This window comes from Tilletiaria anomala (genome assembly GCF_000711695.1).
Source record: "Tilletiaria anomala UBC 951 chromosome Unknown K437scaffold_27, whole genome shotgun sequence".
Classification (NCBI taxonomy): Eukaryota; Fungi; Basidiomycota; class Exobasidiomycetes; order Georgefischeriales; family Tilletiariaceae; genus Tilletiaria; species Tilletiaria anomala.
Genome location: NW_013546995.1, coordinates 1 through 12,464, shown reverse-complemented (window position 1 = coordinate 12,464; position 12,464 = coordinate 1). Strand labels below are relative to the sequence as shown.

The window sequence follows — 12,464 nt, the reverse complement described above, 5'->3', positions numbered from 1 at the left end:
GGATGGTTGACACACAGAGAGCAAGTGAGATGAAAAAAATTCTTGCTGATGTAACTGTCGCAGAGGGGGCGGGGGCGGAATCAACCCGTCAGTGTGCTGATGGTGAGGACGTGGGGCCTATGTCGCGGCTTGGCTGAAAGGCTAAATGCATCGTCACGTGTACAGTGATGGGTGATCAGATGCGTGTGGATTCATCGGAATTAGCGATACCCGGGACACGACAAACCAACCAACCCCGTTGTATCCAGACCAACGATGCAAGCATGCAGCCGATGCAGTGATGAAGAACGCTCCAGAGTCCCGAGTTGGCATACAGATTCGGCCATTCCTCCTTTGTCAGTCACTGCAGTACATATGTTAAGTTGGTACAGGAATCATGTCAAGCAGCCGCAGCACGTTGCCATGGTATACCGTCAATCTTTGGCTTGCGTCTTACTTTTTATCTTGCGCTCCATCTCTAAGAAAGCTTTCATGCTGAGATCAAGACCCGAGATGACCGCATCGACCTCGCTCTCTGCGTTTTCGCGATGTGGGTCTTGTACTCCGTCACCTGCTGCATCCGCATGGCCCTGAGGGAACTTGCCAAGAAGAGCCTCGTCCCACTCCCACTGGGTCAGCGGCGGTTCGGCGGCGTTTAGCAACTTCTGGCGCACAGCTGTGAGATCCTCGTGGTAATCTTGTAGATCCTCCATGTACAGATCATACACGCAACGCGCACAGCCCGACATGCAGCAGTCCTCGGGACCGGGTGGGGCAGGTTTGCGCGGGACTTTGACGCCGCGCACGTATACGTGTGCGCTCATATCTGCTGTTCCTGACGCCAACGGCGCTGCCATTGCTGGGCTATTTAAGGTGACCGTACTCGGGTCTTGCGCTTCAGAGCTCGCAGTCTCGGTAGGCAGATTCTTTCGAAGCATCGTCTTAGCGGACCAAGCTGCATTTGCGGTCCCAGGCGCAGTCGGCACATTTCCAATCGAAGGTGCCGAGCTCAACACAGGTGAACGAGACTCGGTCATCCCATCGACAGGCTCTTCCGCGCTCATGGCGTTCTTCTCCAGAGTATCTACGACGGAGCGTGGCCAGCGCGCGCCGAGATTGCGTCCGTGCCCTTCTCTACCGTAGCGAACTGCACATCATTCAAGCAAATATGCTTCAAGAAGTCAGCTTTTCATATGTACTGATCAGCGAGTGCCACCGTGATATCGCGCACTCATGTCACGTTTCCCTGCAGAATGGTGAAGCCGACGCACCTGAGGGGCTAATGCCGTGTGTATGGATCTAGTTCCACCGACTCGAGCAGAAGCTCCATCAATGCCTTGTCCTTCTGTGCCTGAAGCGACATCATCCCCAAAGCGATACCCTTTCGTCACTTCCTTCATCATGTCCCTGCACTCTACCTGCGCCCCAAGCTTGGCGCAGAGCAAGAATGCGCCGCTGAGCTTGCGATTGAGCGAATACGTCTCCGAGGGTGGAGGTGTGAGGCGTTCACGAAGCATGATGGGAATCTGATCGCGCACGCGCGAAGTGATAGTCTGATTAGTGAATGGATACGGGCTCGGCGAAGTCGAGCGGAACGGCTCGCCAAGTGCGATCATCGAGTCAAGATGCGCATTGAGCATCTTCTGCGAGTAGGGAGCACAATGTTAGCTCATTTAATAGCGTGGATGTAGCGAGGGTGGCAGATACTCACCTCGCTTTCCTCTCCGGTGAGATAGCCTACCGCCAAGCTCCACTTACGGCACTCTTCTCGATCGCCTTCCACAGCAGCCCAAAGCAAGCGGACCCAATGGTCCATGAACCGCTCGCTGTACTCCCTCGTGGCGCCGAAATCGATGAGCTCGATCTTGCGCGTCTGTCCGTTCCAAAGGAAATTCGTCCAGTTCGGGTCGGTCTGCATCAGCCGCCATTGGAAGAGCTCGCGCAATGAGAGCTCCAAGATGGACGTGGCAATAGCGTCTTTTTGCGTCTGCTTTAAATGCGATATAGCCTGTGTGAGCGGCTGGCCGGCCATCATCTCTGTCGTTAGGACGCGCGACGTGCAGAGTGCATTGACGACGCGCGGGACGGCGAAGCGCTCCCTGGTGTCAGCGTCTGATTCTATGAGGTGCCTGAAGCGACGGTTCATCTCCGCTTCTCGCTCGTAGTCGCATTCATCCTCCAGCTCGGCTTCCATCACGCGCAGCGTGTTTTCGAGGAAGAGGCCGCGAGGAAGGAGCGCCGAGGCGGAGACGAGCCATTTCAAGTAGGATGTGTCTGCCTTGATGCTCTCCTTGACTCCGGGGAATTGGACCTTCACTGCGACGCGCTTGCCTCTGAGCGCCAGTGCCTCTTCCTCGCTTGCGGCGCCTATCTCTTCCGCGCTCAAGTCCTTCCTGAGCACGCCGGCGTGCACTTGTCCAATGCTAGCGGCTGCGAATGGCCGTTCCTCAAAGCTCTCAAACCACCTCTCCTTCCAGCCTTTACCACCAAGCTCCTTGCGCATCACTTTCTCCAATTGCCAGTCGGGCATGTAGTGCGCCGAGTTCTGCACACGCATCAACACCGATTCCAACTCAGGCGGCAAGAGGTGCGAGTCCTGGATGGACATGAACTGCCCAAGCTTCAACGCCGCGCCGCGCATAGTCGACAGCTTCGAGACAAGGAGACGAATGTTGGACTCGGACATCCAGCGCGGTGCCGTGGTTGACCCTAGGGTCTTTTCGGCAGATAAAGAGGAGAGATATGAGCCAGCTGCTCCCCATGCTAGACCTGCACCTAGACTTCCATAGTGGAACAGTCTACCGAGACGCGATGACGGCACCTTGGATGCTGTGAGCGGCGGGCCGCGCAGTGGCATGGCATCGGCCGGGCAGTCGAGCTCAGCTGTCGCTTCGTCATGCTCCTCATTTGGCGCAACATTTGGCTGAGCGTCTTGAACCTTCGACTCATTGGACGCTTCATGGGCAATCCCAGGTTGCATGACCCGTTCCGACGACACTCCAGATTCTGTGGTGGCGCCTGCGCTAGCGAAGGAGGATTCCGTGGTGGCGCCTGCGCTAGCGAAGGAGGATTCCGTGGTGGGTTCTGCTGGTGGTGCTGTCACCAATAGATGATTCGGATCATGTGTCTCAGCAGGCGATGGGGAGGCTTTCTCGGCTGTCCGAGTTGCAAGCAGTTCCAAATCGATGTCAGGGTTTGCGCCGGGCGTCCCAGAAGCTGCTTTAAGCACCACCTCCGGGTCAGTTTCGATTTGGTCAAACCTTGTGGCCGCAGTAGATCCCGCTGCCAACGACTCTTGAAGCAACAGCGACTCTGGATCTAGATGGACGACTGACGGAGGCTCCTGTGCCAGGGTCACACTCGGTGATGGAACGGTGGCACGAGCTACTGACGCATTCTGTATGTCACCTAGCTTGTTAGAAACCACTTGGCTAGGCCATGGCTTGCTTGCAGCAAAAGGGACAACTGCTGGCCTGATCTGAGGCGTTTCCTGATGGTGGAAATACTCGGCAGCAAGAAGGTCCTCCTCGAACCTGTCTGGAGATGGAACATGTTCTTTGTGCTGTATTGACGTCCGAGCTTGCCATTCTTCTATCCGTATGCCTTCCTGTTGAGCGGCATGAATTGCTGTAGGCCACGGCTGCGCTGTCTTGAAGGCATACTCTAAGATTCTAATTGTGTCTTCCTCGCCGCTGCGCCCACGATCGTGGAATGTATTAGTAGAGGGACTGGAAGGAGAGGCGCGATGTCGACTTTGTTCGTACGCAGCCCGCCTGGCGATGCGCGCAAGAGCGCTCAGGATGACTGCGGATTCTTGCAGGGTCGGTAGCATGGCTGTCTTCCCTTTCCACCTTGCTCTCGAAGAGTAGGGCACTGCGATTTTTTTATTGCTATCTGCGAACACGCGCCAGCGATTGAAGATTAAGACTGGGGTTTTAAGAGGTGCGAAGAAAGGTTGAAGTGGACGATGGGTCTGCGCATGATGCGTTGCTGACCAGTAGCGGTCCAATCAATTAGATAGGTGATTAATGTGGATGGTGGATTCAATCTGTATAAATCATAATGTTTGAGACATTATACGCGTACCTTCTCTCTGGTAGAGAGTCTCGTACAAAATGCAGGTAAATCCTACGGTGCAATGTGGAACCCTACAAGAGCCTTCACACGCCTCACGCGTGGACGCTGAAGCTCGTTGCATTGGACGTTGGACGATTGAGCCTTGATACTTGCTACTTGATCGTGATCATAGAAATAGTCTGGCGATCGCCCACCCGAGCCTCTCCAACCCAACAGAATCAGCGGCACCTTCTGATGGACGGTGACAGGAACGTTAGTCAAGAAGCGAAGTTCCCGTTTTGAAGCTGAATTGGTGAACTGGCAGGTGTGTACTCTGTACCGCTCGTTCAGGTGCGGGACTCCGCGTCGACGCTCCAACATTCGCACAGGCTGCGGAAGGGTTGTCTGCAGCATTGCTGTGGGCAGCCAGGGTGTATCACTCTAGGTGATGTGCTCCGAATATCTCTAGGATCCCAGTAAACCATTCATGCTCCGTCAGTTCCGTAAAGGGACCGACAAGAGAGCTACACTGTCGGCCAAAGATGGACGTCACCAAGGCCATCTCGGCCTACATTGAACGAATGATCACAGATGTCAACGGCATGAAAGTTCTTCTCCTCGACGCAGAGACGGTTTGTATGATTGACGTAATTCCGGGGGATCGACTTAAACCCTTAGACTCATTGCTTTCCTTTCGCCGTCATATTCGCAGACCCCAATCATATCGACGGCATTTACACAATCATCCTTGCTCTCTCACGAAGTCTATCTCACAGATCGCGTAGACAATGTATCTCGGGATCGAATGCGACATCTCAAGTGTGTCGCCCTTTTGCGACCGACACCGAGCAGCGTTGACTTCCTCGTGCGAGAGTTGCGAGAACCAAAGTATGGAGGTTACTGGATTTGTATGTTTTGTCCACGAGACTCCCAACTCGTGCGTTGCAGCTAACAACAAACTTCAATTTCATGTCCTTGACGTAACAGACTTTACCAACGTACTGAAAAAGTCTTCCATCGAGCTCCTTGCCGAGGCTGACTCTCACGAGGTAGTCAAGGAAATCCAAGAGTTCTTCTGCGACTACATTCCCATTACACCCTCGCATTTCAGCCTCAACATTGATTGCCCTCCACACAGTCTATGGAGTCGAGATGCTTTCCGTACAGCCGCAGCAAGTGGTGCTGCATCCTCCATAGCAAATGGGGGAGGGAGTAACACAGGCTTCTTGCACGAATGGGAGCCAGAGAGTCTGGAGCGGCATACACATGGTTTGATGGCCCTCCTGCTCAGTCTAAAGAGACGGCCTGTGGTCCGATACGAGCGCATGAGCGGCCTGGCGAGACGACTAGGGGAAGAGCTCGTGTATCAAATGAACCAAGCACAACAGTCCCTCTTCGACATGCGACGCACCGAGGTCCCGCCGCTTTTGCTCATCCTTGATCGACGAAATGACCCCGTCACGCCATTGCTCTCGCAGTGGACATACCAAGCGATGGTACACGAAGTGATCGGCATACGCAACGGTCGCGTCAGCCTCGAGAATGCACCCGGTATCCGTTCCGACTTGCGCGAGATCGTCCTCTCCGTCGACCAGGACCCATTTTTCAGTGCGAATGTGTATGACAACTTTGGCGACCTAGGCGCCAGCATCAAAAAGTATGTGCTCGACTACCAGGCGAGGACGAGCAGCAATAGTAAGATCGAGACGGTCGCGGACATGAAGAAGTTTGTCGAGGAGTTCCCAGAGTTCCGCAAGCTTGGTGGAAATGTCAGCAAGCATGTGGCGCTGCTTGGAGAGCTAAGCAGAAGGGTCGAAGAAGAGCGTATGCTCGAGGTCAGCGAGCTGGAACAGAGTCTAGCCAGTCAGGAATCACATACCACCGACTTGCAGGTGAGCTGCTGACCACGGTGCTGGTCTTCTGCCTGCTTGGGTTTTACTAATCATCTCTCTTTGGCTGGGTTCGCAGAACGTTCAGCGAATGATCGAATCGCCCGACATTCAGCAAGAAGCCAAAGTTCGTCTGGCCATCTTGTATGCGCTGAGATATCAGCGCAACTCCTACAACCAGATTGGAAACGTCGTTAAGCAGCTCTTGCACATTGGCGTACCGGAATCACGAGCAGCAGTGGGTCTTTACTCGAGAAATGGGATTTTCCAACTTTAAACACTGACCGACACAGCTTTTCTTGGTCGTGATTAGCTCGTTAATGTGATGCTCAACATTGCTGGCGCAGAACAAAGACAGGACGACCTGTTCGCCAACGAAGGACTCTTCTCTCGCGGGAAGAGCGCGCTCAAGGGGTTGAAGGGTGTCGAGAACGTGTACACACAACATTCTCCGCACTTGGCAGAGACAATCGAGAACCTCATGAAAGGCCGTCTGAGGGATACTAGCTACCCTTTCGTGGGGCAAGCACCAGCTCCATTATTGCAGAGGTGAGAGTGGTTCGCGCCTGCAGAATCTCTGGAGGGAAGGCAAAACCCTGACTTGTGCCCACTCGTGCGATCCTTCGCCAAAGGTATCAAGACGTCATCATATTCATCATCGGAGGCTCTACCTATGAAGGTTCGTCGCACGGACTGGGCGATATGACAGAACCTGTCTCGCATATTGAAATTATTCCCGTTACGCCTTCTGTCGCATTTGCAGAGGCTCGATCGATAGCGCTGATAAATGCGCAAGGTCCCTCTGGACCAGGAATGGGCGCGCGGTTTCTGCTCGGCGGCACGTCGGTGCACAATTCACAGACTTTCCTCGATATGGTCCAAGACGCCGCGTCTCGCTTCCCCGCGAGCGTCACTCGCCGTCCCACAACCGCCCCTGGCGCCGGCACTGGCGCAAGGGGCTTGAGCGTAGGACCAGTTTCGCACAACGCGGCTGGTTCAGCAGGCGGGGCGAGCGCGGCAGGCCCAGCTGCACTACTAGATTCGGAAATCCTTGGCGAGGCGGCAGACGGTGCGAAAAATTTGGCGCGCGGCCTGTTCGACACTGTCCGCAGAGGCGTGGAAGGCATCGCGCTCCAATAACATGCTTCTTCCATACCATTCATCGGAAGAGAAACGCTTCTGTGTGGACTGCGCTCTTCACGTGGTGTTGCGCTATATACCGACTGCTACTCCCTACGTGGATGGTGCGGTGTTTGCGGCCTTCTGTTCATGCGATTACGAATGGGGTTTCTCCCCCTTTTGTTCGCTACCCATCGCCTTCAAAAACATCATCATCGCGGGTGACGCTTGTATATGCTACATGAATGATGACTCTCATCGGACGCGGATCCCCGCTCTCGCCTTGAGAACGGCAGATCTCGCTGCCTGGCAGAAGGCCGTGGCAGCCGCACGGTCAGCTAGAGCTTGCATACGCGCACGAGCTCGGATGTTAAGACTCCTATGCCCGAGGGCGTGCCCATCAACGTGTCCATTGCCATTGACAACCTGTTGTGGCCGGTGCTGTTGTGAGGCAACAAAAAAAGCCTGGACAGCTTGCACGGCTGCTTCGCCTGTGCCCACCACAGATGTGGAAACTGTCACGTCGGTGCAGAATTGATGCAATGCAGCCGACAGCGCTTCTTCGCCGCCAAACTGAGGTCTGGAGAGCGCGATGAGCTGCGACTGGACGGTCAGGATGAACTCGTCGAGCAGGGATGTGCTGACAGGTTCGAACAATAGCGTCTTGAGTAGCTCGAAGAGGATATGCTGCATGGGCGCCTGCATTGCAGTCACTGCCGAGGAGGCGGATGGTGTGAGCTGAGCAGTGGCGCTCGCAAGCGCCTTAGCGCTCGTCAGCGCATTTAAGACAGCCTCTGCCGTATCGGCCTTCAGTGCCTTGCACAGTGCAGCTGCAACGCTGCCGAGGAGATCCGCAGCTGATGTGGCCGATGCAGGCGATGCGGTGAGCGAAACGATGCGCTTGGCGCACGCGCGCGTCACATCAGCACATGCTGCAGAGAAGCTGAATGCGAGCGATGGCGTCTTGAGAGCATCGTCCGAGACGAGGGGCGCGAGTGATACGAATGCAAACAGACATAAATCCTCGGACCGTTCAGGCGACAAGCTCGGCCCGGCTAGTGCGACTTCTGGTGCTGGAATTAGCGCTGGCTCTTGCTGATCCTGCTGATCCTGCTGCAAGACCGAGGCTGCTAAGATAGGCAGCAGGTCGAGTCCGCGCCTGAGACCCTCGAAAGGCTCATCCGCCTCGACTGAGCCTCTACCGAGGAGGCCGAGCGTTTCGCGATCGGCTCGCAGAATATCCAAATAGTGCCAAAGCGCCTCGTTGAACTGTCTGCTGATCAGAGTGTCGTCGGCCGGGTCGAAGGAAAAGTCCAGCGCGCTCGCGAGGCTGTCGTAGATGCGTAGAACAAGCAGAACGATGTCGGCGCGGCCGGCATACGTTCTGCAGAGCTGGTTGAGCGCATGGAAGAACTGCGCTTGGAACGCAAAGATAACGCGCGAGGAGCGCGGCTGGATCGCGCGCGCGAGGCCTTCGAGCATATCGAGCAGTTTCTGCACCTCGACGATTGTCTCTGCGCTCTGGGCGTTGCGCGCAAGCTGGCTCAGTTCGGACCCGCCTTGGACTAGCGCCTCGAAGCGACCGTGAATGTACGATGTGACTTGGCCGAAGTAGCTCTCGGCCGTCGCTTGCGCCTGCGCCTGCGCGACGAAGAGCAGCCCGACGAGCGCCGCGAGCAGGTCGCCGTGCGTACCTGCGGGGAGCACCGGCATGGCGTTGATGGCAGCGGTGAGTAGCGCGCGCAGCTCCTGTTGCTCGATGAGGATGGAAGGGATGGTCTCGGACAACTGGAATCCCTTGAGCGTCGCTGCGACTTCTTTGACGACATCGGCTTCGGCTGTCCACGTCTCCAAGACACGTGCCAAGGCCGAGGTAACGCTGTTGAGTGCCATCACGCCTGTTTCACTGCGGCTCACACTGCCGGCACTGTGGGAAGCGGAAAATGGCCCATCGGAGGAGAGGACGTAGGAAGTGGCCCAGCGCCCAATGAACCAGACGTATGTCTCCATCACCTGCGGGCTAATGACTTGAACGGGCATATGTGCAAAGCGCGAAAAGTTCTCGATGCCAACATCGCCCAGGAAGCCCTCTAGGAGCAGCGCCTCGTCTGCATCCGCGCTGGCAGCATTGGCGAGGGACGTGAGCTCGATCGGCGGCGTGGGCGTCTCGCCGCTGTTGCTATCTGCGACGACGTGCCCGGCGATAAGCAGCAGCCAGTGGATCTGCTCCCACAGCGCCGCTGCCTCTGCCTCCGCGCTCGCAGTCTGTGCACGCGCGGCGTCGCCCTGCCCGACGGCAGCCGAAAGACGCAGGCGCAACTCGTCGCGCAGCAGGCGCACGCTCTGCGCGGCGTTGATGCGCGCCAGCAGGCCGATGCTGATCAGCTGGTCTGAATAAAGCTCACGGTCCTTCTGCGCCTCGTCGCCCTGCTCAGAAAACAGGTCGTCGTCGTGGTCTTCGACGCTGATACGCGCGGCGGCGAGGCGCCCGCGGATGTACGGCTGCACCAGCTCGTCCTGTAGGCCCACTTGCACAGCAGCCCACAGTGTATGCAGCGCTTGTGCGTCCACGCCAATGCCGGAGAGCGCTAATTGGCCGCGTATGGACCCAACGAGGGTGTGCCAGCAGCCGAGCAGCGCGTCCGTCGCATCCTCCGCCAGGGCCTGCAGGTCATCCTCCTCCTGTGTCTGGCGGCTGCGCTCGAACGCAAAGGAGAAAACAGCGTGGTTGAGCTGGGCGAGCGCATCGAGCAGGTCCAGCAGCTGCTGCTGTTGCGATGCTGTTCCTTCTGGCGCCGGTGCTGGCCCTTGCAGATGGAGGACGGAGCAGAGGGCGGATGCGCCGTTGGTGGGCGAGGCAAAAGTCCGCCGCGCGAGCTGCGCGAGAAAGAGCAGGCCGTTGCCGTGCGCGACGAGCGTGCCGCGCGGCGCATGCTCGCGGATGAGCGCCTTGAGCAGGTACAGCTGCGTTTCTAGGCGGCACTGGAGCATGCGGCGACGCACGTCGTACTGCTGCTCCTGATCATGCGGTTGGCGCGAAGAGTGATGATGATGGTGATGATGGGACGAAGAAGCAGAGGAAAGGAAGGGCAGGTTGTCGGCAAGGGAAAATGCAAGGAGGAGACACTGCCTCGCGCGGTGCAACGCGATGGAATTCACGCTGGTTGGCTGGCGCGAATCTAGCGCAGCTGCGTGCCTGTATGCAGCAGCGACGAGGAGTAGCAAGTCGGGCGACAGGAGCGTGTCAAGCAGCTCCTGCTGTTGCTGTTGCTGTAGTGCATCTACTGGCAGCGAGCTGCCAGCGGTGCCGTCAGAGGACGACGCAATGATGCGCGCCAGCGAATCGGAGCGCAGGAAGGACCAGCCGAGCAGGCCTTCGAGCGTGGCGAGGCAGGCGCTAAACACGGTTTGACTCCTTGCGTCGGCGGCAGCGCCGGTTTGCCCGTCGCTATGATGCGCACTGCCGCCACTGCGATGCTCATGTATGTCGACGAGCTGCTTGACGTTGTGCAGAATGAGCGAGAGTGCATTCCGATACACGCCGCGCTGGAAGGCGGCCTTGCAAAGCAAGTGCTGCACGGCGGTCAGGCCGGTGTGCGCCGAGGAGCTATGTTCGGCTGCGGCCTCTCTCCCTTGGCCTCTACTGCTTCGATCACTATCGTGCCACCCATCGCCACCACTGTCGCCGTCGTCATCACCCGCCCCGCGATCGCCGAGATGCACATGCGTCAAGCCGAACTCCTCGAGCAGCGCGCGGAGCAGGGCCGCACCGACGTGCCGGTCGGCCCAGAAGGCTGCCTCGCTGTCTTGGCTGTTACCGTCACTCGCATAGGGGGAGAGTAGGAGGCGGTGCAGGAGGTTCTGCGCAGGCTGCAGGTGCCGCGCTGCGACGGCGTGCAGCTGATGATCGCTCTCTGTGTCTGCTGTCGTTGCCGGGTGCGATGAGGAGGACACCACATCGATCTCCTCCGCAAGCGCCTTTTTGCTGACGGCCGCTACGGTCTGCAGCGCGCGTGCACGGACGTACGCCGGCCACTGCTTGGCGAGTGGGCCTGCCGCACTGCCTGCGTTGCTGCTGTTGCTACTAGCAGTCGCAGATGCGCGGTACGCGTCGACGTCGACGGCGTGGGAGCGCTGCACGGTGATGTGGGTGAGAAAGTCGCGCAGGGCAGCAAAGCTGGGGATGTACTCGGACAGCGGAGCGGCTGGCGTGCTTCGACCGTTCTGCGCCAGGTGCGGCTGCCGGTTAGGCGTGAGGTGCGGAAGGGCGTGGAGGACCATGTTGAAGGACTGAAACGTGGTGAATGCATCTTGGCTATGCTCTGCGTGCAGCGCGGAGAAGGGGAATGAGAGGGAGGAAGAGGAGAAGGAGAAGGAGAAGGAGAAGGAGAAGGAGGAAGACACACCAATAAAAAACACGGCATAGTCGAGCGCATTGTCGGCGCTGCGGACTTGGAGGAAGATGGCCTCGCCGTGTGCACGTGTGGAGGGGTCTGGACTGGTGAAGGCAACGCTGGCGTGGAGGACCGTTTGCAGGGCCTGCTGCAGGTGCTCGGTCGGGGGGATCATCGCTGCGAGGGTCGGTGGGTGTTCTATGCTATGTTCCCAGGAGCGCGGGCCAGTCGTCTCGGCTCGACCACTGCCTCGCTCGCCTCGCACTCGAACAAAGCGTAGGTGTGGGCGTAGGCAAGGGCGGGGTGGTGGTTGGTCTGCTATGCCATCGATGACGACGACGACAACAACAACACTACAGCCTGCCGCTGCCACCGTCCCTGAACCGTGGCGTCAGGAGCCGAGCCGAGTGGAGGGTTGCTCTTGCACAACCCTTCCACTTTTTTCACGGCTGAGGCTCTTCTTGTCCTTCACCGGGGCCGCTGCCAGTGGCGATGCTTACGTAATGGCGGGTGAGGGGGATTGCAAGTCAAGAGCGAGTTGGTTCCACAGTGTTTGAGTCGGGGCTGCGTCAGAGTGTCATTAACCCGCTCCACCCCTTGGCATGAGGTGGAGCGGGCGGTGGCGTGGCGTCAGGTTCGGGTTCAGTTTGTGCTTGTGCCTGTGCTTGGCACATGCAAACACCCACACAGCTGGAGTGATTGATTTGATTGATTCCCTTTGCTGTTGCTGGTTCCGCCCTAATCCCCGCTCCCCCCTCTCCCCTCGGAGGCGCCCCTAACATCCATCACACTCTCGACTCTCCCCTCGCCCCGTTCACTTAGAGTCCAGTCAGTCACACATGCTCGCCATACACACACAACTAATCCACACTTGGCACTTGCCTGTCCGTCCCGCTTGCTGCTCAGCTGACCCCAGCATTGCAGCGAGGATCGGAAGCACACTCAGCACTACATTACACACGCTCTCGCACCCGGCACAGCCAGGAGCAGGCCTCCCTTTCCTCTCTCTCTCTCTCTCTCTCTCTCT

The 12,464-nt window shown here is 57.8% G+C and overlaps 3 protein-coding genes across 3 annotated transcripts; 1 reads left to right on the top strand and 2 right to left on the bottom strand.

Moving 5' to 3' along the window:
* Window positions 1-321: 321 nt before the first annotated feature.
* K437DRAFT_255674 (ABC1-domain-containing protein) lies at window positions 322-3,906 on the bottom strand. Its single transcript, XM_013388509.1, has 3 exons — window positions 1,691-3,906; window positions 1,211-1,622; window positions 322-1,126 (listed from the first exon to the last, which is right to left on the bottom strand). Exons 1-3 carry the CDS (start codon window positions 3,809-3,811, stop codon window positions 414-416), a joined length of 3,246 nt encoding a protein of 1,081 aa, XP_013243963.1. The 5' UTR covers window positions 3,812-3,906; the 3' UTR covers window positions 322-413.
* A 484-nt stretch (window positions 3,907-4,390) lies between these two features.
* K437DRAFT_89788 (Sec1-like protein) lies at window positions 4,391-7,181 on the top strand. The gene is made up of 7 exons (XM_013388508.1): window positions 4,391-4,667; window positions 4,748-4,943; window positions 5,023-5,927; window positions 6,004-6,162; window positions 6,238-6,473; window positions 6,557-6,603; window positions 6,688-7,181. Exons 1-7 carry the CDS (start codon window positions 4,578-4,580, stop codon window positions 7,062-7,064), a joined length of 2,010 nt encoding a protein of 669 aa, XP_013243962.1. The 5' UTR covers window positions 4,391-4,577; the 3' UTR covers window positions 7,065-7,181.
* Window positions 7,182-7,298: 117 nt separating this feature from the next.
* K437DRAFT_293968 (uncharacterized protein) lies at window positions 7,299-11,612 on the bottom strand (the record flags this gene model as incomplete). The annotated part of the gene is made up of 1 exon (XM_013388507.1): window positions 7,299-11,612. One exon carries the CDS (start codon window positions 11,610-11,612, stop codon window positions 7,299-7,301), a length of 4,314 nt encoding a protein of 1,437 aa, XP_013243961.1.
* Window positions 11,613-12,464: the final 852 nt, after the last annotated feature.

Excerpts from the sequence above, each read along its gene's own strand:
- K437DRAFT_255674 (XM_013388509.1), bottom strand. The coding sequence starts at position 3,811 with ATGCTACCGACCCTGCAAGAATCCGCAGTCATCCTGAGCGCTCTTGCG. Across the intron at positions 1,623-1,690 it reads TCACCGGAGAGGAAAGCGAG|AAGATGCTCAATGCGCATCT; the intron begins GTGAGTATCTGC and ends CCCTACTCGCAG. Across the intron at positions 1,127-1,210 it reads TGCAGGGAAACGTGACATGA|TTCGCTACGGTAGAGAAGGG; the intron begins GTGCGCGATATC and ends AATGATGTGCAG.
- K437DRAFT_89788 (XM_013388508.1), top strand. The coding sequence starts at position 4,578 with ATGGACGTCACCAAGGCCATCTCGGCCTACATTGAACGAATGATCACA. Across the intron at positions 4,668-4,747 it reads TTCTCCTCGACGCAGAGACG|ACCCCAATCATATCGACGGC; the intron begins GTTTGTATGATT and ends TCATATTCGCAG. Across the intron at positions 5,928-6,003 it reads CACATACCACCGACTTGCAG|AACGTTCAGCGAATGATCGA; the intron begins GTGAGCTGCTGA and ends CTGGGTTCGCAG.